Source organism: Varanus komodoensis, unplaced genomic scaffold (assembly GCF_004798865.1).
Source record: "Varanus komodoensis strain SLA01 unplaced genomic scaffold, ASM479886v1 scaffold5, whole genome shotgun sequence".
NCBI lineage: Eukaryota > Metazoa > Chordata > Lepidosauria > Squamata > Varanidae > Varanus > Varanus komodoensis.
Genome location: NW_025336087.1, coordinates 47,770,467 through 47,793,269, shown reverse-complemented (window position 1 = coordinate 47,793,269; position 22,803 = coordinate 47,770,467). Strand labels below are relative to the sequence as shown.

The 22,803-nt window shown below is 43.5% G+C and overlaps 1 protein-coding gene across 2 annotated transcripts in view; it reads left to right on the top strand.

The window, feature by feature from the left end:
* RORB (RAR related orphan receptor B) overlaps positions 1 to 22,803 on the top strand; it is a 158,590-nt gene that overhangs the window by 93,594 nt on the left and 42,193 nt on the right. Inside the window, exons 1-2 of one of the 2 annotated variants that reach the window (XM_044446386.1) lie at positions 11,287 to 11,317; positions 16,759 to 16,844. In XM_044446386.1, coding sequence (XP_044302321.1) covers positions 11,287 to 11,317; positions 16,759 to 16,844 — 117 coding nt within the window. Of the gene's footprint in view, positions 1 to 11,286; positions 11,318 to 16,758; positions 16,845 to 22,803 lie in introns of those variants that run through there. The other variant, XM_044446387.1, reaches the window with a different exon arrangement.

Below are 22,803 nucleotides of genomic sequence, written 5' to 3'. Positions count from 1 at the left end.
AAGCCAGACATTTTTAACCAGACCTGTCGAAACAGGTGATACATCCCACCATATGCCATTAATGCCTGGGAGTAGAAGTAAGTCTTAAAAGATGGCAATGCTGGTTTCAGCGAGCCTTCATAGGGAAATTTGCCTGTATGACGAAAGCTTTGAGAAGGCCCCTCCTTGATCACCACCCTCTGAACCTCTCTTGGTGTCCTGGACTTAAGAGACCTCATCCACCATTGCTCAAGTGGTGACAAGTCAGATGTGTGGCATGCAGGTCCCTGTGTATTTTTTATTTACTCAAATGAACTGCTTGGCACTTGGTCTGGATTGGGGCCACAGTACACAGAGAGGGAATGTCTGATCCTTTTCTCCCAGGGATGAGTCCTACCCCTGGAATCACCTCCACTTCTGCAGGCTACCTGGAAAAACCCTCCTTTCCATAGGCTCAAATCCAAGCCATTTACTGAGTTGTAGGCCACAAGCTTCAGTTAGTCTGGAATTATTATTATCCCTCCCAACTGAATCTGGACCACCGAAAATATGGAAGAACAGCCCAAAGAACAGCCTTTTACCCATCATTTCCACAAGCAGCTTATTGTCTTGTTTAATGAAATGGAGCAATCTGTGTCACTAACACCCTGCTTGTTTAATCTTATTAATGAAATGTAATAAGATTTTTGTGAGCCGCCCCGAGGCTTCGGCGAATGGGCGGCATAGAAATTTTCTAAATAAAAAAATAATAAGACTCCAGGTTTGGGCTCAGCACAGGTGCAGTAAGGAGAGCAGCAAAAAGGACACTCCACTAAAAAAAGCCAGGGCTCGTTTCTAAAATGTCTGACTATCAGCTCAGCCTAAAAGAGATGCAAGTGGTGAGTCTGACTCTGCCCCCGTTCTTTCATAATCCTGATTTATTAGGTTGGGGGGAAATACTAATCAGGTAGGCTGAACAGCACGTAGACGTGGGTTTGTTTGCTATACACACACACACACACACACACACACATACATACACTGGTTGCTTATTTTCAGGGCTTATTATTATTACTATTATTTTGGTGAGAGTTGTAAATAGATAAAGAAACTATCAACTCAACAAAAAGTATTCCGCAGCAAGATGGTGTTCTTCATATCTGAAGGCAAATCAAGGACAGTTGCTGTAATGCATTTGTCTTATTGCATCGGGACTGCCAAGCAAACCCAGTAAGATTAAGAAATGGATAATGGAATGGAAAATAGTCGGAACTCTGACCAGGAGCAGAACCCTTCAAGTGCTAAAATGAAGCATCAGATAGATAGCATTGCTTTTTGAAAATTCACAATGACCTTCAAAGCTACTTTTAGGCTTTCCTGTTATCGGGCCTGCTGTTCTTTGACTGGCATGATCAAAAAGGGACAGGGAGAGGGAGGCTGGCCCGGCCCACTGCAGCTGAGGGGTGTGTTTGCACAGTCTGGCGACAGCTGTGTAACAACATGGAATGCATGAAATGATGGGTCTTGTGATCAGCGTATGCAAAAACTCTGTGAAAATGCGGTTACATTCAGTGCTTCAGTGCAGAAGGACCTTGCATCTTACCATTGTGTTTAAAAGCATGAAAAGCAAGTTCTGGATCTCTCCAAGTATTAAACCATGGCACACTGGAGTTAGGGGTCATGGGGACACAGCAATGGCACTTTTCCAGTAGCAGGAATGCTGACGTAGCTGCCACCAGCAGCCCTCCTCAGACTTCTCTGTGAGCTTCGCTGCAAGCCTTACACTAGCTGGGGGCATGGCAGGGGGTGCCAAGGCAGGGTGTTGCTGAGCAATAATTTTCCCAGCAACAATAGAAAGCATTGTATTTGATGCTACCTGGAAAATCCATCACACCATCAGTACTATTGCCATCATTGTCATCATATCATGGTTTATTACACTGATCTTCTGCCTTTTTTCCTTATCCAAGGGAAAGGCAGCTAGAGGTTGCTTAAACTAGCTCAACCCAATTTACATAAGCTCCAGTGTCAAGTAAAATGTTACTTGTTATAAGGCAAAGTATTTGGGGGTGTCTTGAATAGGCTCTTGAGCCCATCAGCCTCAGCAAAGATCATCTCCTGGTGGAGATAAAAACGGCTAGAACCGGTTTGCTGATACGGGTCGGCACGGATGCAAGAGCTTTGGACTCCCCGGCTGGGAAGACTGCTGTGATGAGTGCCTGCACTTCCAGATGTAGCACTACTGCCATACCCATCAGGAATGCTCATTTTTCCATTCCTCCATCCTTCATTTTAGTTAGGAACCTGTAGATCTGCAGTGTACTCGGTTGCTTAAGGGTTTGATGTCTATTGTAGTTCTAGTGGTGCCTATTTTTGAAGAACAAATTTATGTTGCAACCTTGGGCTGTTCCACACAGTGCAGAATCTTGCTATTTGTTTGTTCAAGAATTGTCCAGCATTCTGTGCCTATTTTACATGGTGGTGGATACACAGCCCCTGTTCCTTCTGCCATGCTGGACACATCATTTATCAGCTGGGAACTCCATGTAACTGTTCAATTCCGCAAAGGTCCAGCTGAAGCAATCTTTCTCTCCCACTCCATGTAATGGAGTATTTCATCCTCAGCCTATGTAACTGTGGACATTCAGGAATATGACCGCGAGCTTTTCTACACAAGCTGATTAATTGGCTGTTGCTCCATTGTATCTACTTTTAGTTCTGTCTCAGAAAGTGTTTCCTTTCCTGTTTTTTGCTACATAACCTCTAGGCAGCACTGTCCTGTAGCCAAATAGTGAAAACCCACAAAATATCATTTTCTTTCTGTTTTACAGGTAAATACCACACTTTTGCCAATTCAAAACAAAATTGCTGAAAGTGCTTTCTAGACACTGAAGGAAAACTGGACGGTCACAGCCAGGGCCAGCCTATTCTTAGGCACAGTAAGGCAGCAATGCTGGGAGGAAGCAGCAAGGTTTTAGAGAAGGCCGTTTGTTTTCTGCACAAGCTGTCTGGCAGGCCCTAAATTTGTGCGATGCCCTCAGGTGTGGCGGGGAAATACTGTTCCATCACCAGTGATGAAGAAAGACTCTGTCAGGTTAGCTTTTGTACATCGAAAGGGGAGGACGTGGCTTCTTCTTGTTTGGTTCAGACCACAAGATGTCTTGAACTAGCCCTAACCACAGCATATATAAAGAACATGCACGAGTAGGGAAAGATGAGCAGCCCAGCTGCTTTCTCTTTGGCCAGTTCCCAGGCAATGGTGCGGCTGGTGTTGGGGACTTCCTTCCCCTACTCAAATGGCCATGCACAGAGCACTGGCGGATTGGGGCAGCAGGGTAACAGAGGCAAATGCCCCACTATTCCTGCAGTTCTGACGGTGGTGTGATTTCAGTCTGATTCAAATGCGAAACCACACATTTTGTTGCTGTCTTGTTTGTGCATATCACGGGGAAGACGAAATATGTTATTGTTCATCTGTTGAACATATATATTGAAAATATATTGAAATATGTTCAGAACTGCAGTGGACAGATGGATGCCTAAAGCCCCCTTCCCAAGCGTTAAAGGTGCAAGGTTATGCATGCTCCAAAAGAGGAAAAGCTTCAACTCCCAGCATTGGCTGGGCAGCATGACTGGCTAAAGCATGCTAGAAGTTGTAGACCTTGTGTAAACGTGTCTAGGATTGAGTCCTGTCTAAAGTCTAAAATTGTCTACCTGCACCATTGCTCCCAGGCCCTTGGAAGAAGCCTTACCCCCTCTTGTCAATTTATTTCCATGGTTCTGCTAATATCCAAAGAGTCGATTTTTTATTTATTTTTTAAATTTATTTATCTAATTGTATTGCTGCTGTAAAACTTCCTGAGACGTCAGTGATGAGATGGCGTATAAAAGTTTTAAATAAATAAATAATAGTTCTTTAAAAAATCAAGAATATTAAGGTTGGACAGATAACAGGGTATGAGCTTCAGGAGGCTACAACATGTTTTCAGCTTTAAAAAGAATGCCCTTTTCCTACATCTGCTACTGCTGACCCAAGAGCTGCTTTCTTAAAGACTGGTAATTGAATAGGAAGATTCTGTCCAGTTATGCTCATTTCCTCATTTTTCCTAAGCTCGGTTCATCTTATCTCTGTGCATGTTGTAAAAGTCTGCATGAGCATTCATAGTCTTTGCATGTGGGGTTGGATCCAACTTCTTTCTAGCAGGACTGCTAGAGCAACAAGACGTTTTCTTCCCCAGTACGGCTCTCTGCATCACCAGCACATCTATTCCAGAGGGTTTCACAGCCCAATGTAGCATCTTTTGAGGGTGTGTGAGAAGTTGTATGTAGGGGAATGAATGGATGAATTGATGAATACCATCCTGAGGCTTGTGCAAAGGACGGGGTAGAAATGTTTTAATTAAATTTAAATTAAATTAATGAATGAATGATTTGTCATAAACTGAGACGGTACGCTTTGTTTTTCTTCAGGTAAAAAAAAATATTTTTATTATTTTGTTCATTTTGAGAAGAATGGAAAAGGATTTAGGCCACTGACAAAAAGTGTCAAATGGTATGTTTTCAGTCCCACCATAAACACGTGTTCATGTGTGTGTGCGTGTGCGCACATGCATGCATACACACACACAGAGGTTATCTATGGTGGGCTGATAATGTTTGTAGATCTAGACCTTGAATTTCAAAGGTTTAAGAAGAACCCATATGGAGAGTCCTGTTATGAGAAACATAATACCTGTGGTCCTTACAAGATGACTCAAGCAGGCTCACTAGATTTAAGTTGAGTTTCAAGTACTACTTGTACATTTGAACATTGCACCTTTCCAGAAGGAGGAAGACACCATCGGCTTATGTTAAGCCTTCTATGCTGGCTTTCAACAGAACATGATCTGGGCATTCCACTTTTTCCTGGTCACTAATGTATGTTCTAGGCATCTCTGAAGCATTGCAGGTATTAGACCCTCTTGATATGTGTGCTACAGTTTCTTGAAGTTGTGACTCCATGAAGAGCATTTTGGGACTGGTGATAAATCATATTTTCAGATGCTGGTAAAGAAACATGCATAGCATAGATATGATCCCTAACATCCTCCTCTAATTTGTAAGTGTACATTTGAATTGTGTTGCTCTGTGATAAGGTATCTGCTACATTAAATCTCATTGTTCTTATTGAAAGATGTTGGAATCATATTGCTATCTCACAAAAACCTTTCCTTTTATTGAGGTCACCAAGGCTTTGTGGTGTGTGAGGAGACTGAAATAAGGTAGACTACGCAGCTATCTAAAAAAATTCCAAATCTTCAAATGTCAGCAAAGCACTCCTTGTTATTTTGAGTGTAGCATTTTTTGCAGCTTGTATCCACTATGAATCATAAGGCTAAAGCAGAACTCCACATATCCCATAGTTCCACGCTTCAGTTCTCACCACTGTGGATTTGCTAGCACCCTAGAAATATAAGACTGGGCACTGGAAATGATGTTCTTTCTCTTTGGAATAGCAGTCATCTGATCTGCCCCCAACAACCAGGATGTGGCAAATTCCAGTAAAAGATTTAGTGGTAGCAATTATCTTCGCTAGGCATCTCTTTTATCTATACTGTGTGATTACTTGCCCCAAGAACTCTGTTTCATCTGTGCAAAAAAAGCATTTCCTCTTGTTTCGCTCAAGGGGGAAGCCGATTCAGACAATGGCCAGCATTTTGTCATGGCCTTGCACTGAAGTGCCATTCATTAAGATGTCATCTGTGATTCTTTCTGGGGTGTTCTGCCATCTCTGAAAAGCCTCAGAAGAACTTCTCCAAGTGTTTGAAAACAAGAGCTCCCAAAGATTGTTATAAATGTTGTCTGTGGAGTAATCTAGTTTGTCAGAGACTACTTGAGACATCCAGTTTAGAAAATACTTTGACCCCGTCACTTTCAGGAAAAGGTTCTCTTGTGTTGGGAGTACATGGTCCTCTCCAACATGGTCTGTGCTGAACTTCAGAAGATCTACAGGGGTGCACCACTGCCCATTGTTCTTCGATGGTTGGGACTATCTGGCATACCAAAGAGGGAGTCTTGGTGATCTCCTTGATTGTGCCAGGTTGCTTCATCTGTCCTAGCTCTATCTGTAGCATGTGGAATAAAGGAATGTGGATCTTGGGCAGTGTGTTGCAGACTGACTGAACCCTAACCCTACAGAATTACCTGGTACAGACCAATGTCCCCAAACACTTTTTCCCTTCTTCCACTGTCTTCTAGTCTAATTCTGGCAGCTACACCATGACTGAGGAGATTATCCAGCCTAAGATTTTGCCTGCAGATGCTGCGGTGCCTGCAGGTGATCCCCGGGTGCATTTTTTAAATATAAACCTGAAAGGCTTGCTACAAGGTGAAGTGCTGATTTCCATTTGCCCTTCATTTCATTCTCACTGGCTCTCCAGGGCCCTTGCTCCTACTGTACCCAATTGCAACTCAGTCCTGTGCCAGCTGATGACTGCACACGGACACCCTGAAGGAAAGGAAAGCTTGCCTCTCCAAAGCTGAGGACCATTTGAAGAAAAAAAATGCAAAAGCAACAGCTTTCTGGGTTAGGCAGCAGATGTCTGCAAGCCCAATCCTTCCCAAAGATTGGGTCAGAAAGGAATGTCTGATCTCTTTTAGCTGTACATGCCACTGAGAGTGCCCCCCCCCCGGTCCAGCACCCTCTGCACAGTCTCTTGGCCCCCCCTTTGCTAGCATCGGGGTCAGACAAAGACCTTTGTGTTTTCCAGGTGTTAAATACAGGTCCCTTGTCAAGGTATTTCTAGCACTTGCATAGTTATATTTAAGATGCCTCTTCATGGAAACTTTGGCAAAGTGCATTATGGGCACATTTTTAATAGGCCAAGAATATACACCTGGGAAGAAAAAAACAATCTACAGAAAACAGCAAATAATCTAGCCTGTCAGTCAGTGCCGGCTCCAGGTGGAGAAGGTTGCTGGTCGCCCTCAATAGGCCTCTCCTCAGTGCATCTGCCTTCTCACCACCGTCGCCACCGGCTTCTGTTGTCCTTTCTCTCACCATGGCTGGCTTGACAGGCAGAGCCATGGATGCAGCGGCAGGACTTCTCTTCCTCCTCACCACTATTGCTAGAGCCACAGCCAGGGAAGAGGCGAACAAGCAGGTGGCCGTGGTGAAGAGAAGGAGCAAGTCCAGGGGCTCTTGTTAGAGGGCTGCAAGGCCTCAACAGGTGCCCACCATCCCTGCCCTAGATGCTGGCCCTGCTGTGAGTAGGAACGCCATGTTGCGTCCTTAGTGCAGTCATGCTCATTTAGTGTACAGCAGGTACCTGGAACTGAACTGAACTGAGCATGTTTGGTTTTAGCACCTCTTCCGTGGTTGCATGCTTTTTATGAAACACACTACCTGGAGAGGCTTTTCTTGACACCAAGTGAAAATAGTTTAGCCTTTCAGCTTTAAAAATACATTCATGCTTTTTGGATTCCTTGCACTCTACAGTTTGTTTGACTTTTGTTTTATTCTTGGCTGTTTTAAATTGTTTTCAGTTTTATGTTGAGTTGTTATATTTGTGTGTGCATTTTTGCATTGAGAAACACTTGGAGAATGGAGCACATAATAAATAAGTAAACAGAAATAAATATATCTATTCTTGTTGGGGTGGGGAATCATAATGTTTGCAAAATCCCACCCAGGTGATGAAAAGTGTGACCATTACTGCTTAACCAGGTGGTCATCATTATTTAGACAGGCATAGCCTGGGCAGCTTATATAAACACCAAGCAAAGCTGCAGGAGCTTATATGCCGAACGTTAAATCTGATGAGTTAAAATACGAGATGGCCTGCATAGCATAATATTTGGGATTACAATAGTAATCTCTTTAAGGGAAGTGTGCTGTATCAAGGAAACAGTATCCTGAGACCTAGTAAGTTTGAATGAATAATTCTCCATTTATTTTTCACTGATAGCCTTTCTTCAAAGTGATACTAAACCAACACGTCTTCCCTGTAGTCTCTTAGGCCACACAAAGGGCCCACAACATGTGTCTTCTAGAGTTTCATTCAATAACCATGCTTTGTCCAGGAACTCAAAAAACAACTACAAGGTCTCTCATTTACATTTACATTCATTACTTCTGTATACAGTAGTAAAGGGATGCAGGTGGCGCAGTGGTTTAAACTGCTGGGCTGCTCGGCTGGTCGATCGAAAGGCCGCCAGTTCAAATCTGCACAACGGGCTGAGCCCCTGTGCTTTCTCCCAGCTCCTGTCAACCTTGCAGTTTGAAAGCATGCAAATGCAAGTAGATAAAAAGGTGCCACTTCGGTGGGCAGGTAACAGCGTTCCGTGCGCTTCGGTGTTTAGTCATGCCGGCCACATGACCACGGAGACTGTCTGCGGACAAACGCTGGCTCCCTCGGCTAGGAAACGGAGATGAGCACCGCCCCCTAGAGTCAGGAATGACTGGACTTAACGTCCAGGGGCAACCTTTACCTTTTACCTTTATACAGTAGTAAGGGAGAGTTGAGGTCCAGAGAATCAGGGAAGTAGATGTAGGAGTCCAGAGTTGTGTCATACTTAGCTGCAGCCCTCCAGTGGCACATGGCAAATTGCTTTTGACCATGAATTTCAGAAATGGTTTCTGACAGGAGTTTGGGAGAAAAGTAAAGCAAGTCTGCTAGGCTAGAGACATACCCTGCAAGGGTTCAAGAGTCCACCCACCACCTCAGGCAGCAGATGCTGGAAGCAGCTCCCCATCATTTTCCCCAAGCCTCTAAGCTAGCCCACAGGTGTGACAGAGGAAAACATCCTTTATCAGGGTTAACATTCAGCTACCTGAACCAGTCAATGCAGCATGTGCAAAGAGAGCTGTCTTGTCCTTTGCCTTGGACCAGCCCTGGAGGTTTCCTCTTAGCCCCACCTATTGTTGACTGAGATAGAAACATAGAAACAGAATGAGTCAGAAGGGACCTCTTGGGCTATCTAGCCTGACCCCTGGCTCCAGCCGGCTCCCCTCATGACATGCCTACCAGATGTTGCAACACAACGGAATGGCTATAAATCTTGTCTAGAATGTGCATGGTTTGAATATACCCAGTGAAATTTTTAGAATATGCTGTCATTGTGCAGAACGCTGTGTGATTTCATAGCTTGCTTTTGTTGCATGAGGCTTTCCTTGGATTCCACTAGGTTTGCAGGATTTTGCTTCTAAGCCCTTCCTCAGAGGGATCCTTGCAGTTATCTCCAATCAGAGATCAAAGATAACTCCCCCTGCCCCACTACTGGTTTGTGTATGTGCCTGTGTGTGCATGCAGGGTCTCCCAACTGCAGATCAGAAGCGACAGCAGGGATTTGGGTGGCACTAGAGGTCAGGCACTGGGCCAGAGAGCCAGCAGGGCTGGCTAAGTCCACTTGCACCCCACCGGCTGTCCAAGCCAGAACAACAGGTGGTGCCTGGAGACAGAAACTCATCCAGGAGCTACAGGAGCCAGTCCTCAAGATGGCAGCTGAATGATCCTCCATGGGCCACCCAGTGGGGAGGCCGAGGGGTATGCGCAAGTCTCAGCCACTCTCTCTGCGTTTCATGACCCCCCACCACGAAGAGGGGTGTGGAGTTCTGAGCATGGGGACAGGCAAAATGCATGGGGTGAGGAAGTCAGTGGATGTGGCCCCAGCCACTGATGCTCTGCAGCCCATGAAGAGCCCCATTCCCCACCACGAAGCAGCTTGCCGCACTGCACACAAGACTGGGATCACACCCACTGGCGTCTTCCTGCATCCATTTTACCGTCTGTGCAGAACCAGCTCATGTAAAAGATGCATGTGTGTTGGCTTGCTGTATAAGATCTGTACCCTGCATTTTTTCAGGATACAGATTCTGTGGATCAAGCCCTTATGAAGCTTGTATACATGTGGGCTCCATGCAGAAATACAGTTGCAATGCAGAGGTCCAGGGTGGGTCCAGAGGGCATGATGTCAAATTGTCCCCACACCCTTGCATGCACCCCTCTTATATATGTTATCTGCCAAGGGCTTATGCATTTGATTAATGAGCAATTAAGATCAACATGGATATGTCATCTGCATGGGGCTTAATTATTTGATTAAAGAGCAAGCAAGATCAACATCACTGACAGATTGATATCCTAGGGCTTCTCTGCATAAGCCGTTTAACCCTCCACTTGACTGAGGCTTCATCTTCTGATTTTCTTTTACACTTTTTTTCTGGGTTTCTCTGCCTTTCTGCATATTCCATTGCCCACTCACAAGGTGGTGCTGTAGCACAGCAGAATCCCAGCAGTGCGCAAGACTTTCATGCTGGTGTTTTGCATTTCATATTTAACAGCAGATGTTCCTTGCTCAAAAGGGGGGGGGCATGAAAATGAGGAGAGAACCTGGAAAATGGCAACATCATGAAAAGGGCCCACAAATGACTGTAAGCGAAGGATGGTGAGGACATAAGTGCCTTGCCTGGAAAAGCCCATATAAAATAGGGCACTTAATATAATGATACTCAAAAGATGGTTTGAAGCCAAGAATAGATACAGCTTCCTGGGATGCACATGGGTGAAAAGAATTTCTTGTTCTGCATTATTAAATGTAAAAAGTCACTTGTGGGTCTGTGTCTTTTCTGTACATATGCACATGTTTTGGCATATTGAGGAGGTGGGATTGAGAATGGTGATTTGGTCATTTTTCAGCCACCTGCTAAACATGAGAAGAAAAAGTGGGTTAACTCCATGAAGGGATAGCAGTTCTGCCCATGATATGACCTTAGGTAAGCACCCTCATCAAAGGAGGCTTTAGGATTTAGCTGTAAAGAAATAGTCTGCTTTTTTGGTACAGGTGAAAAGAGATAATTCAAGAGGCAGAGAAATGACTGTCCACACAAATAAGCCCCCCTAATCAAAATGACAATGTATCACAATCAGGAGTGAATAAAGTCGGCCACATCACTGCACTGGGCAAGCACAGATTTCCTGCTTTCACTGTGAGATTAAAATGGCATCAGTTGGAACGTGTCGAGAGTCCCTTCAGCAGATTTTACTGATGAAATGCACCCACTGGTGGAAGAGGGGAAGCAACTTTCATTGGCCCCCACCTTGAGCAGTGTGTTGAGAGGACATCATGAAGGGGGTGCTTTGGAAAAGAGCAAAAGATCTGTGAAAATTACCTTCCCCTGCTGAATAAGATCCCTTTCCGCTGATGGAAGGTGCTCTTCCAATTGAAGAAGATAATACAGGATCTGATTCATTGTTCTGCAAAACACATCAAGTCTTCAAATTTGCCTCCTTACACATACCTGGCAGGTCAAATTCATCGTGTGTCTAAATGGAAGGAAAGAAGCACAATATGTACTATTTGGTCAGCTGCATGGGGAAGGGCAGAGTGGGGAGAGAGAGAGAGTGAGAGAGGGAAACCTAGTTCTAGATTGTTGAACAAAGCTGCAATGTGAACAAGGTGTAGGAGCTGCTGGCAATCATTAAATCTGCAAAGGAAACCTGGTACACTGGGTGTTAATTACAGTAATTCAAGATGTTTTAGAGAATACACTAGCTTCTTTTTCTTCTGGCCTGTACAGTTAATTGACTCAAGTTTTCTGTTACAAGCCTTTAAACTGTCCTGCTGTCTTCTAGACAAAAGAGTAGTGCCTAAGTCCTAGGAGAACGCCATAGAGTCTGCATCTCTGAATCTCTTTTTTCTAGGCTAGCCATGGGGCCTGTTGCATGAGCTATCACTGGCACTGAGGCACTGATTAAACTGTGTTCGTACTACAAAAGAGAGAGAGAGAGAGAGAGAGAGAGAGAGAGAGAGAGAGAGAGAGAAAGAGGAGAATTTGCTCAGTGGCTTTTCTCCCCATCCTTTTTCCATTAGTTGTAACAAGCAGATGGAAGTACTTTTCCTCCACAGCATTAGGTACATCCTAGTGGCTTTAATTATAAGATGGGAAACACAACTATTCTAGCCCTGCCAATCTCTGCAGTCAAGGACTGTGGAGGCCGTTTCAGACAGACTTTGCCCCTTCATTCCTATGGCTGAAATAGAACTAGGCATGATTCATACAAGCCATCCAGTGGCTCTGCATACAGAGGCTGGGCTCTTGACGAAAGGAACAAGCACAGTTGCTGCTTCAAGCCATTGGGAGAGTCCGGGGCAGGGGGCGTCTTTCAGCTGACAGCCAAGAGATCAATGGTGGCAGGATGGTCTCCCTTGTTCATTTCCCTGCAGTGTTGGTTCTGTTGTTCTTGGCTGTGCAACTGAATACTTTCTTGGCTGGGTGCTGCAGTACTTGACCAGCAGCTGACAATAATGCTATCTGGATAGACTCCAGCCCAGGGCTGGCCCAAGAGATTGTGCTGCTTGAGACAGAGCAGCAAATTGATCCTCCCCAGAATGTAAGCTAGCTGCGTTATTTCGGTACACGAGGCAAACACTCCCATAAGCACCCCTTCCCATCCTTGGCAGTAGAAGTAAGATCAGAAACTGTAAATTACGAATAATGTACTGCTCTTCTATGACACATAAAATGTGCCGCCTGAGGCAGCTGCCTCACGCCGCCTCCTAGTACAGTCAGCAGTGCACCAGCTCCGCCGGGCCTATTCACATGCCTCCCTAATTAGAGGGGTTCTCACTAGCAGTGGCACCATCAGCTTCCCACCACACTGGTGGCCTTTGAGCTTGCTGAGACCCTCAGCCTCATGGAAAGCGCCCTCGCAAGTGGGAAATACACACCCTCCAAGCAATGCGTATTGCAGGGGCTCGTTCAGCAAAAAGGGTGAATTTACCAGCACTGGGGGCATCGCAATTCCGTGCAGCTGTGGAGGCACCTACCATGACTGGTGCATGCAGCAATGTCATCGGTCATTTCAACCATGAACTGAGCTCATGGGGAATTATGTGGAGGGAATCCAGCAATTCTGTCCAATGTGCAAAACGGTCCTGAAAAGCTTTGGGAAATGTGCGCACGATTCCTGTGCAACTGTACATGTCGCATGTAGCATGCTTAGTTGCTGCTGCTCAGGGGCTTTTTGCAAAATTAGTTGACATGATAAACTTGTCTCATGGATAGCTTGTAGATCAATGGGCATATGGGCTTGTTAGATCTACAAGCTAACAGTAGATAGCTTGTAGATCAATGGGCATCCCACTATTTATTAATTCCCAGATGATGGTGGTGGTGGTGGTCAAATGTGGGCTGCAATAAGGAAAAAGAGGAGACAGGATTCTTATGCATCAGCAACTGGTTAAAGAACAGGAAAGAGAAAGTAGGTATATAATGGCCCGTTGTCCCAATGGCGTGAGGCTCCTCATGATTCTGTATTGTGATCTAGGACTAGTACTTTTCACTTTATAAATGCTCTAGAGTTAGGGGTAAACAGTGAGGTGGCAAAAAGAGACAGCTAAGCAACTGCATCAACCTCTCCAGACTGGGAGGATGGCAACAAAACAGCAGATGTGTTCCAGGTAATCAAATGTAAAATGAAGCATATTTGAAGCAAAAGAAAATCCAAACTGGTAGCAAGGATTTCCCAGAAAATTGATCCTGGAGTTGTGGAATAGAAACATAAAGCAGCCAATATAGTAAAGCAGGGTTTACAGAACTTGTAATGCTGTGTAGAGTTCTGCTCTTCATTCCTTAAAAGGATATTATGCAGCTGAAAAAGGTGCTGCTGACAAGATCACCCAGACTGATAAAGGGATCTGAAATGTTTTGGACCAAATGGACTCTATAGCGTATAAAAAGGGTGCGTAAGAGTGAGGCAATACAACTGAGGGGTAGAATATTATGCAAGAATAGGGAAAGTGGGCAGGGAAAACCTCTCTCTCACCCTCTCTCTGTCTCATATAATACTGTAACCCATTGTCAACCAATGAGCAGAAATGGTGGAAGATTCAGGGAAGACAACGGAAGTACTTTGTCATAGAACATATGCTTAACCTATGGAATGATGGCCATGAAGTTGAACAGGTTTAAAACAGGATTTGATGAACTCATGGAGGGCAAGGCTATTAGCCTCAGTTCAGGATAATACATGTCTGAACACCAGTTGCTAGTAAACATGAGACAAGAGAACTCCCCACAGGAACCTGGTTGACTACTGTGGGAGCAAAATCCTTGGCCAAATAAGCCTTTGGTCTGATCCAACAAGTTCTGTCAGACTAATAATAATAATAATAATAATAATGAATTGCAAAATTAGTGGCCACTGCTATGTGCGTGTGCGAATGGGTAGCTTTTCTGACATTTCTCACTTTTAAAACAATAGTTAATATTCCTGCACAAGAGTTGTACAACTGGGAAGATAGGTTCTCAGAATAAGTAATAATAATACAGACCAGGATCCTAGGAACTGCAGGTAGTCTGCAGGCATTTCCAGAAGATTTCTTTGCCTTTTTCCCTCTGATCAGCAGATCTCCTCCAGTTATCAAAATATCACATCACAGTCTGCTCTTGAAAGTCCCCCTCATTTGCATAATCGCTGTCTGTGGAGCAAGTGAGGCTGCAGCTTAGAGAGCCCATGTACCCAGGGCGCTAACTGCATTATCCTTTGGTCCCAGTGTATTGAACAGACACGTAAACAAATGTGTTGATTTGTTTTAAAAAGCAACACTTGCTATATAATTTCCACAAGTTACATTTTTCCAGGAAATTTCAGCTCAGCTCCCCAGAGTAGCTGGAAATCTATTGTATATCAGGCACTGTTGCCATGCAGTCTGAGAAATGTGTCCTGGGAGCTTGCAGGACCACAGAGACTACTGCAGCTGGCCCCTTCCCCCTTCACCATCTGTCCAGAAGGAAATAGCCTCTCTTTTCACAGAGGACACACACTGGGACGTTTTTCAATAATTTGCACACCACTATGGGGGGGGGGTAGAATTCCCAACTAGATTCCTCATTCCATGTGTCATATGAGAAGATTAAGAAGTGATAACATGTCACTTTTCATACATGTAAGAAAAGATTAAAAAGTGGCTTTTTCCCAGTAAGCATATGCATGCCTATGTTCTAGAGTCCAGCATGTGATTCATTTGTCCATAATGAATGTCTTCCTTTGTGTACAACGTTTGGATAGCAAGCATTTGTGGCTGTGCCATATGAATCAGCCAAAAAGTAATTATTAAGAAATTATTTCATTTAGTCACAAATCTTCCCATATAGCATAATTACATTGTGATGTATTTATAAAATATAATTCTGTGTTTGCTGGCTTTTATGGGCCGTTTTTCCTGGGATTTCTGACTTGCATATCATAAGGACTGATTTCTTGATGTTCCCTTCTTGTGTAATACATACTTAACAGTTCCTCATCCATGTTAACACTTTCAGTGTCTTGTCTGAGTGACAGTCCTTTGGAATGACTCACTTTCTTTTGCCTGGGAAAATGCTTGAGTGGTGAGCTTTTCATCACATTTTGCTTATGCAAAAGAAAAGAATAAACAGGAGAAAATGCATGTTTTCCACTGTAGGCTTAAATGTGGTATCCTGTAGGCTTAAATGTGGTATCCTGTAATATTTTTTCACACAAACACCATTAAACATTTCTCTTGTTCCTTTAAATTTCTACAAACCCCTTTAAATGTCTACAAAGATCATTTCAAGCACTATGAAACACCCTAACATCATTTGCAGCATGGATGGAGAATTCTCACAGGCCATACCCAGCACAAAGGGCAAAGGTTCCCCATCCTTGCTTTAAGTCATGCTGAATTTTACAGGAAGCATACTGTCAGATCAGCAAAAGTGAAGTTTGGCGAGGCTGCAAGATTTGTCTGAATTGCTTTATGGCTACATACATCACATGCAGCATGTGATGATTTGGTAAAGTGAGGCATTTACCACATTAAAAACTAGTAGGGGGGTCACGTGTCCTGATTTAGAGAAGCTAGCCCTTGGGTTCCAGGGCATTCAGAGGACTAACCTATATTTGTAGTGCTGTCTGCTCCAAAATGGATTTAAGAAAAAACCATAAGAAGAGTGCAGGGGCCTTGAGCTCTCCGTCAACTGTTAGCACCTGGAGATCAGACTGAACAATCACACACAGGACCAACCTGTTCACAATCTTTCTCTCTGTGGTGAGATGTATTGTATCTCTATTTGAATCAGGATAATTATTGTGCATATATACAGATACATTGGTAATATAAGTTTTATGCATTCATTTGATCTTTTTTTTAGTCCATGTAAGTGGTCACCATAAGGAGAACTGACACTGAGAAATGGAAGGGGGTGCCACTAGAACCTCCCAAATGCAAACAATCTTGCTGTTTCTGTGTACAAATATGCACTTGCTTATAAAAACAACTGACATCCTTGACAGCATCTCATTATTTGTCACAGAAAATTTCATGGAAATTGTAGAAACCTAATGTATGTATTTGTGATTGTATGATATGAACTGCACAGAGAGGGCTTGTTATTGCACAGTACGTTACCCAGGGTTGTGGGAGAGGTCAAGATAACTGCCTGAAAAATTATTAAAAGGTTAATGAGAAGCAAGAGACTAATTTGGAAAGAATAAGAATGGATTTTCATGAGATGTAATTAACAAAAGAAGAAGTTGGACTTAATGTCAGGAGAAGTAAATTCAGGGTGAAGTCTGTGGAGCACCCTCAAGAGAAACAGGAGAAGCTCTGTGCTATTAAAATTAAACCGGAGAAAGTGTTTGAGAATATACAGTATGTAGGATACAATTTCACAGTCCCTTTTGATGGCTGGACAGGAAAAGGGCTTGTCCATCCATCTATTCCTTGATGCAACTTTAAGGAAGAAAGAGAGAAAATTGTATTGTCAAGCATGCACAAACTCTTTTGTTTCTTTTCTAGCACAAATTGAAGTGATACCATGCAAAATTTGTGGTGACAAGTCCTCCGGAATACACTATGGGGTCATCACATGTGAAGGCTGCAAGGTATGACTTGCATGTGTGTGTGTGTGTGTGTGTGTGTGTGTGTGTGTGTTCTGTGCCATTGCCCATCTTTTCTGTACTTAACAATAAGCATTCACATAGCCTTTCAATAAGGATGAAAACTTTGCAGAAAATTGCCTTGCTCACTCTGAAAATTGTTCTGTTCCTGACTCAGCCATAAAATTATTCTACAAATGATAGTGCCTTGCTTAATTTTGGAATTTATCATGCTACAGTGTAAATACATACCATTCGGTTCTGGAAAATGTGTGCCACTGTATGATCTTAGAGCATCACTGGATGCATGGACACATTGCTTTCTCAGGATGTCAGTTGTGCAGAAAGTTGCATGTGTAAGGGTTTTATTTCCCACTCTTACAATTAACACATATCAGTGAAGTGTAGGTCTGGGTGAGAGTTTTGTTTCATATTGTTTTGATCAGATCAATATTTGCAAACTTTTCCAGACAAAATAAATTAGATCTGTTTAAAAATGAATGTGGGAGAAACTGGCAGGTTTGTCCACCCAGCAATGCTTAGTTCTTGAAAGTCAGGGTTTTAATTCTTCTATATTCAGCCAAGCTTCTCCTTTTTCATAGCCACGTGGCAGAAAAGTACAACATTGTCATTGCCATATGGGACTAGCTGTACTATTGTATTTGGAAAGTGTGGATGAATGGATTTCATTCAAGTTCATTTTTATAAGAACTTACCAAACTTTGTAAATTTCTTCATATTGAGATGGAAAAGAATTCGACATTTTAAAAATCAGAATGCAGAAAAAAGTGAAACTACTTTGTCTATCCCTAATCAGCTACATATAATCCCACTTCTTAGATTGCCCACCACACATGCACACATGGACCAAATGTTTGCAAGAGGCTATATTCTCCCCATTCAGTGTTCTAGACCTCATCTGGTATAAGCCAGTAGACTGAACCTCTTCCATCAGAGGGAACAGTAACATTGAAATTAAGCATTTATGAGGAATGAAAAAGGGGGTAAAAATCAGACAAATGTCCACAATTCCCACTCCCAGTTGCCATTTGTTACCCTTTATTGGCACTGACTCACTCCAGTACAAGTTAAGCCTGCAGATAGACTTAAATCTTTAGACTGAGCCTCAATTTCCCTTTTTTATTTTTTTAATGCACAAATACATTTATGCAAATTAACACAAAAACATGTGGCACTGGTGTGATTTTTACAGGGTCAGCCACTTTGCAATAATCAAGTTTTGCACAAATTACAACGTTTGCAAGTTGGCTAATTCTGCACAAATCAGGCTAGAGCCATGTGATTTTTGAGTGTATTTCTCTAAGTTTCATTAGTGGTTTAAAAACAATGCATGCAAATCACAGTCCGTCTTAGAGATGGAAGTCTGTGAACAAGCTTGACTCAGTCCACTTCCGATCATCAGATCAGATGCAGACAGGAAATCAGTCAAGCTCAGATAAGCCAGATTTCTCTGTTTCAATACATAGCTAAATCTAAATTAGTACTGGATAAGATCCCACTCAAAGCTTAATCTGTGCAAAACAGGTCCTTTTGGTCATTTGCAAAGGAGATCAGGTGATGGGGATTTAGGCTGCCCGGGATGCATCAAATCCCACAATGCCTCAAGCTCACAGTCTTTTCTAGAATACAGGTATATTCGTGGATTTGGCTCTGAATCTGGATGCCCAGGTCTTGGGGGTGGCCAGGGCTACACTGGCACAGCTGAGACTGGTGTGCCAACTGCATCCATTCCTAAAAATGTCTGATCTGGCCACGGCAATGCAAGCCATTCCATTTCTACATGGAGCTGCCTTTGGAAACTGTTCAGGAACTTCTGCTGGCCCGGAGTGCTAAGACCAGACTGCTAACAGGGGCTACTTACAGGGAGGGCAAGACTTCCCTGTTGTAGCAGCTTCACTGAACACCTTTAATTTTACTGGCAGAATTCAAACTACTGATTATATGACATATAATGCCCCCTGTGTCTTGGGAACAGGCTACCCGAAAGAGCACCTTCTCCTGCCCATACATGCCTGCCCAGGCCTTCAGTTCTTCTGAAGAAATCCTTATTGCAAGACCACCACCTTGAGAGCAACTCTAAACAAGACATTTTGGCCACCGTGCCAAGGCTGTGGAACAAGGGAAACTATGTTTCCTCTCACTCTGCTGTCCTTCCTCTATCAATAAAAGATCCCTTTGATTAAGAAGGCCTTCGGTATGCAGTGGGTCTGTTGAGTTGAGTCCTGTTGCTGTAATTGTTCTTTCTACAATTGCTGTATTTTCTTATATTTTAAGTCATAGTTTTTTTTTTAATCAATTTGAATTGAGCCTAAAACCCACCTGGAGTTTCAGTTCTTGGTAGGAAGGCAGGTTACACTTGAAAACCCCGCTCTTCATTTTTCAGAAGAGAAACAGCTGGGGAGCACTCAGTTAAACTTCACCTCCCTGTGCATTGAGGGTTCTGCTGTTAGGGGAGCGGCATATTATGTAATTAAGGTAACGTGTAGTTTGACCTTCCACTGGTCACCCTTGGTTCCCATTACAACCAACAGCTTGTAAGTTAGCCATGGCTAAATGTTCACACTGCTTTCAGTGAGACCTCAGTGGAATTAACAGGAGCCAACCTTATCTTTTGTCAGTTTTCAGATAAGTACAGGATTCTAGTCAAAACCAGTCCCATTATAGTGCTGTTTTGTTATGGCACTCAATGGGGGGAATCTCCGTCTGGTTAAGATGGCCACACATCTCTTTTGTCTGACTGCTCTGGTCGTTTACACCCCAAATACAAAGCACAGCAAAACTGGCTTCCAACAAAGAAAAGGTTCCTTGTCTTCCTGGGCCACCTAACCAGCCCTGCGTCAAGCCTTAGCCCTGTTTAGACACGATTAGCATTAATGGCTGCCCTTGTGTGTGCCTTGTGGGCAGATGATCTCCCTCAGCTCTGCTGCTTGTGGACAGCTCATGGAGATAAGGGAAGGCTCTTCCACTTCAAGGAGGTTTAACCCTATTGTTTTTGAACCGTTTTAAAGTATCAGATCAATTAGCCTAATACCTTCTGCTGCAACCCGGGAGTGGAGTGGTGGGGAGAGGGCAACATGCCAGCTTCCAAGTCAGCATCACAGTGGGAACTATTTCAAGGTTCTCCAAATTTCTCTCTGAGTTCTAGTTACATGCATGCTTCTTACCAAATGTCTTAGGATATGTGTTATTGATGTTAGTAGAACTATTTGTTCTGCATGAAGAGAGAAGAGCCTCTGGACACACACGCACAAAACATGCACATCCTTCCCTCACTGGATTTTCTTTGCTTAAATGATCAGTGGGTTCTTGGGGTAAGAGGAGTTTTGAAATCTCAGAACCTGGCAGCTCTGGCAAGATTTTACAATTTACCACACTACCAAAGTGGGGAAGAGAATGTGCTAAACAGACAAAGGGAGCAGATACATCTGATTCATCCAGAAACAATCCTATACATGTCTACTCAGAATAACTATTGCATTTAATGAGGTTTAGTTCTAGGTAAGCGTACATAGGATTGGAGCCTAAGAGCTTTTGGGGCCATAATGCCTATCACAATTGGAGTTGAGATCTGCATGCTTTCCCAGTGTAACCCCCACAATATGCATTTTAGTTTGCTATTTCTGTCCTTATTGTGCCTTTGACAACACATGTGCTGAATTGTGTGAATGGGTGGATGAAGACAACCCTTTCCCATTTGGTATGCTGCCTGGGGAATGTACGGCTGGTGAATAAGCCCTATTATCCTATAAAGGCAGTGACTGAGTTCACACAACACACTAAGTTTCAGACCCATCAGAGCTGCAGTCCAGTGGGTAGACCTCAGCACTCACACAGTATCCTCTCCAGGAGGACCAAGGGAGAAGAAGAGGGGAAGTAGTTCCAAAGCCATGAAGCGCCCATTCATCTGTTGGGCACATTGTGAGCCCTAAGGCAGATAAGCCAATCTCTGTAGCTTTCAGACAGTGTGGCTTATTGTGCCATTCAAACACAACAAACCACTCATTGGGTACAATGTATATAGGTTGGGTCCTGTTTTACACTGGATTAGCAAGCATTAGCAGACCTCCCAATTCCCTTTTCCCTCAGCAGCTGCCCCACCTCCCAGAAAGTGTTACATGGAATCAGGAACCTTTGCTGAATGGGAGATCTCTAGGGTGGAGAATCCCTAAATTTAGTCAGAAATCCTATACAATTGGAACCCTTGCTTTTTTGGAAAACAGATTCTGGATCCAACCCTGTATCAATAAAACTATGTATGAACATGAACATTTGTACACACCTGAATAATATTTTCAACACTCACAGTGCCCATTGGCACATAGTTTGCACCTGCTTTGCATAGAAAAGACCCTGGGTTCAAGAGGCAGCCCTCCAGGTAGAACTGGGAAAGACTTCTGCCTGAAACATAGGAGATAACACTGTGCAGATAACACTGAGCTAGGCAGACCAAAGGTCAGTGTAAGGCAGTGTAAGGCAGCTTCATATATCCTACTGTTCCTTGTCAGGCCAAATTTGATTAAAATTCCAAAGTGATATGTTGGCCAAGGAAAGACTTATTGTGGCTTATATGTCTGGGGTGGTTTGTCTTGTCATCTCAACCCAGCCAGAGTGCCTTCTGCATAGCTAACGAACTATGATCCAGTACCTTCCCTGGTATACTGTGGGAATGAGGTAGACATACATTATTTTGACTTCCTCAAACTTTTTGACAAAGTACCCTATGATATCATGATTAGAAAACTTGTGAAAAATGAGCTACCTGGAAAAAAAACCATCAAATGGATTCACAGCTGGCTACAGAATTGGATTCAAAGCTTATCAATAGCAGCTTCTCAAACTGTGGAGAGGTAACAGGTGGGGAACTGCAGGGTCAGTCCAGGGTCCTATGTTCTTCACATTTTTTATTAATGTTTTGGATGAGGAGGTGCAGGGAATACTTATGAAATTTGTAAATGATACAAAATTGGGTGGGAGAATCGATACCTGAAAGATAGGAATAACATTCAAAGTAATCTTGATCGGTTGGAGAACTAGGCTGAAAGCAACAGAATTATATTTAATAAGGATAAGTGCCAAGTTCTGCACTTAGGAAAAAGAAACCCTATACAGTAAACCCCATAGCCGCTGTTTAAGTTACTGTGGTTTCTCTTAGCCATAGTTGACTGCAGTCCAAAAACAAGACCCAACATGCTGGAGCATGACCTGCTTCAGGGGAGCTTGTCTTGCATCATGTTGCAAGCCTTGCAGGTGATTGCACACCTGATCCTGAGTCTGGTGCCTGCCCTGCCCTTGCTGAGGGATGGCACACCATTTTAGCCCAGCTGTGGCAGCCGGGAAGGGTCGTGTTCCCCATGTGGTGGTCTGTGAAGAGACACAGCACTGTCCACACGGGTCTCCTCCCATCCTTGTCCATCCCATCCCATGCCCATGCACAGTGCAGTAGGCCAAAACATTAAATATATATATATATAATCCCATTGAATTGTTGGTGGCAAACGTGAGCATAATCAAACCTGTGTATCTTAAACCTGCCAAAGCCTGAAGATAGCATTCACTACTATCTGCAGTTTCAGGCATCTGCTTATGGGCTTGGAACCTATCCCACATGGATATGGGGCAGTCCTACTATACATAGTTACAAGATGGGGGATCCTTGACTCAACAATACTACAAGTGAGAAGGATCTTGGAATTGTTGCGGATCAGAGGCTGAATAAGAATCAACAATGTGATGTGGCTGCACAAAGGGAAAATGTTATTTTGGACTGCATTCACAGAGATACCACTTCCACATAATGTGAACTACTAGTCCCCTCTACTCCTCGCTGGTTAGGCCACATCTTAAGTACTGCATCCAGTTTCAGTTTCAGAAAGAGGCAGGTAAACTGAAAAAGGTTCCAAGGAGAGCAACAAAGATGATCAGGGGACTGGAAATCCCTTTGAGG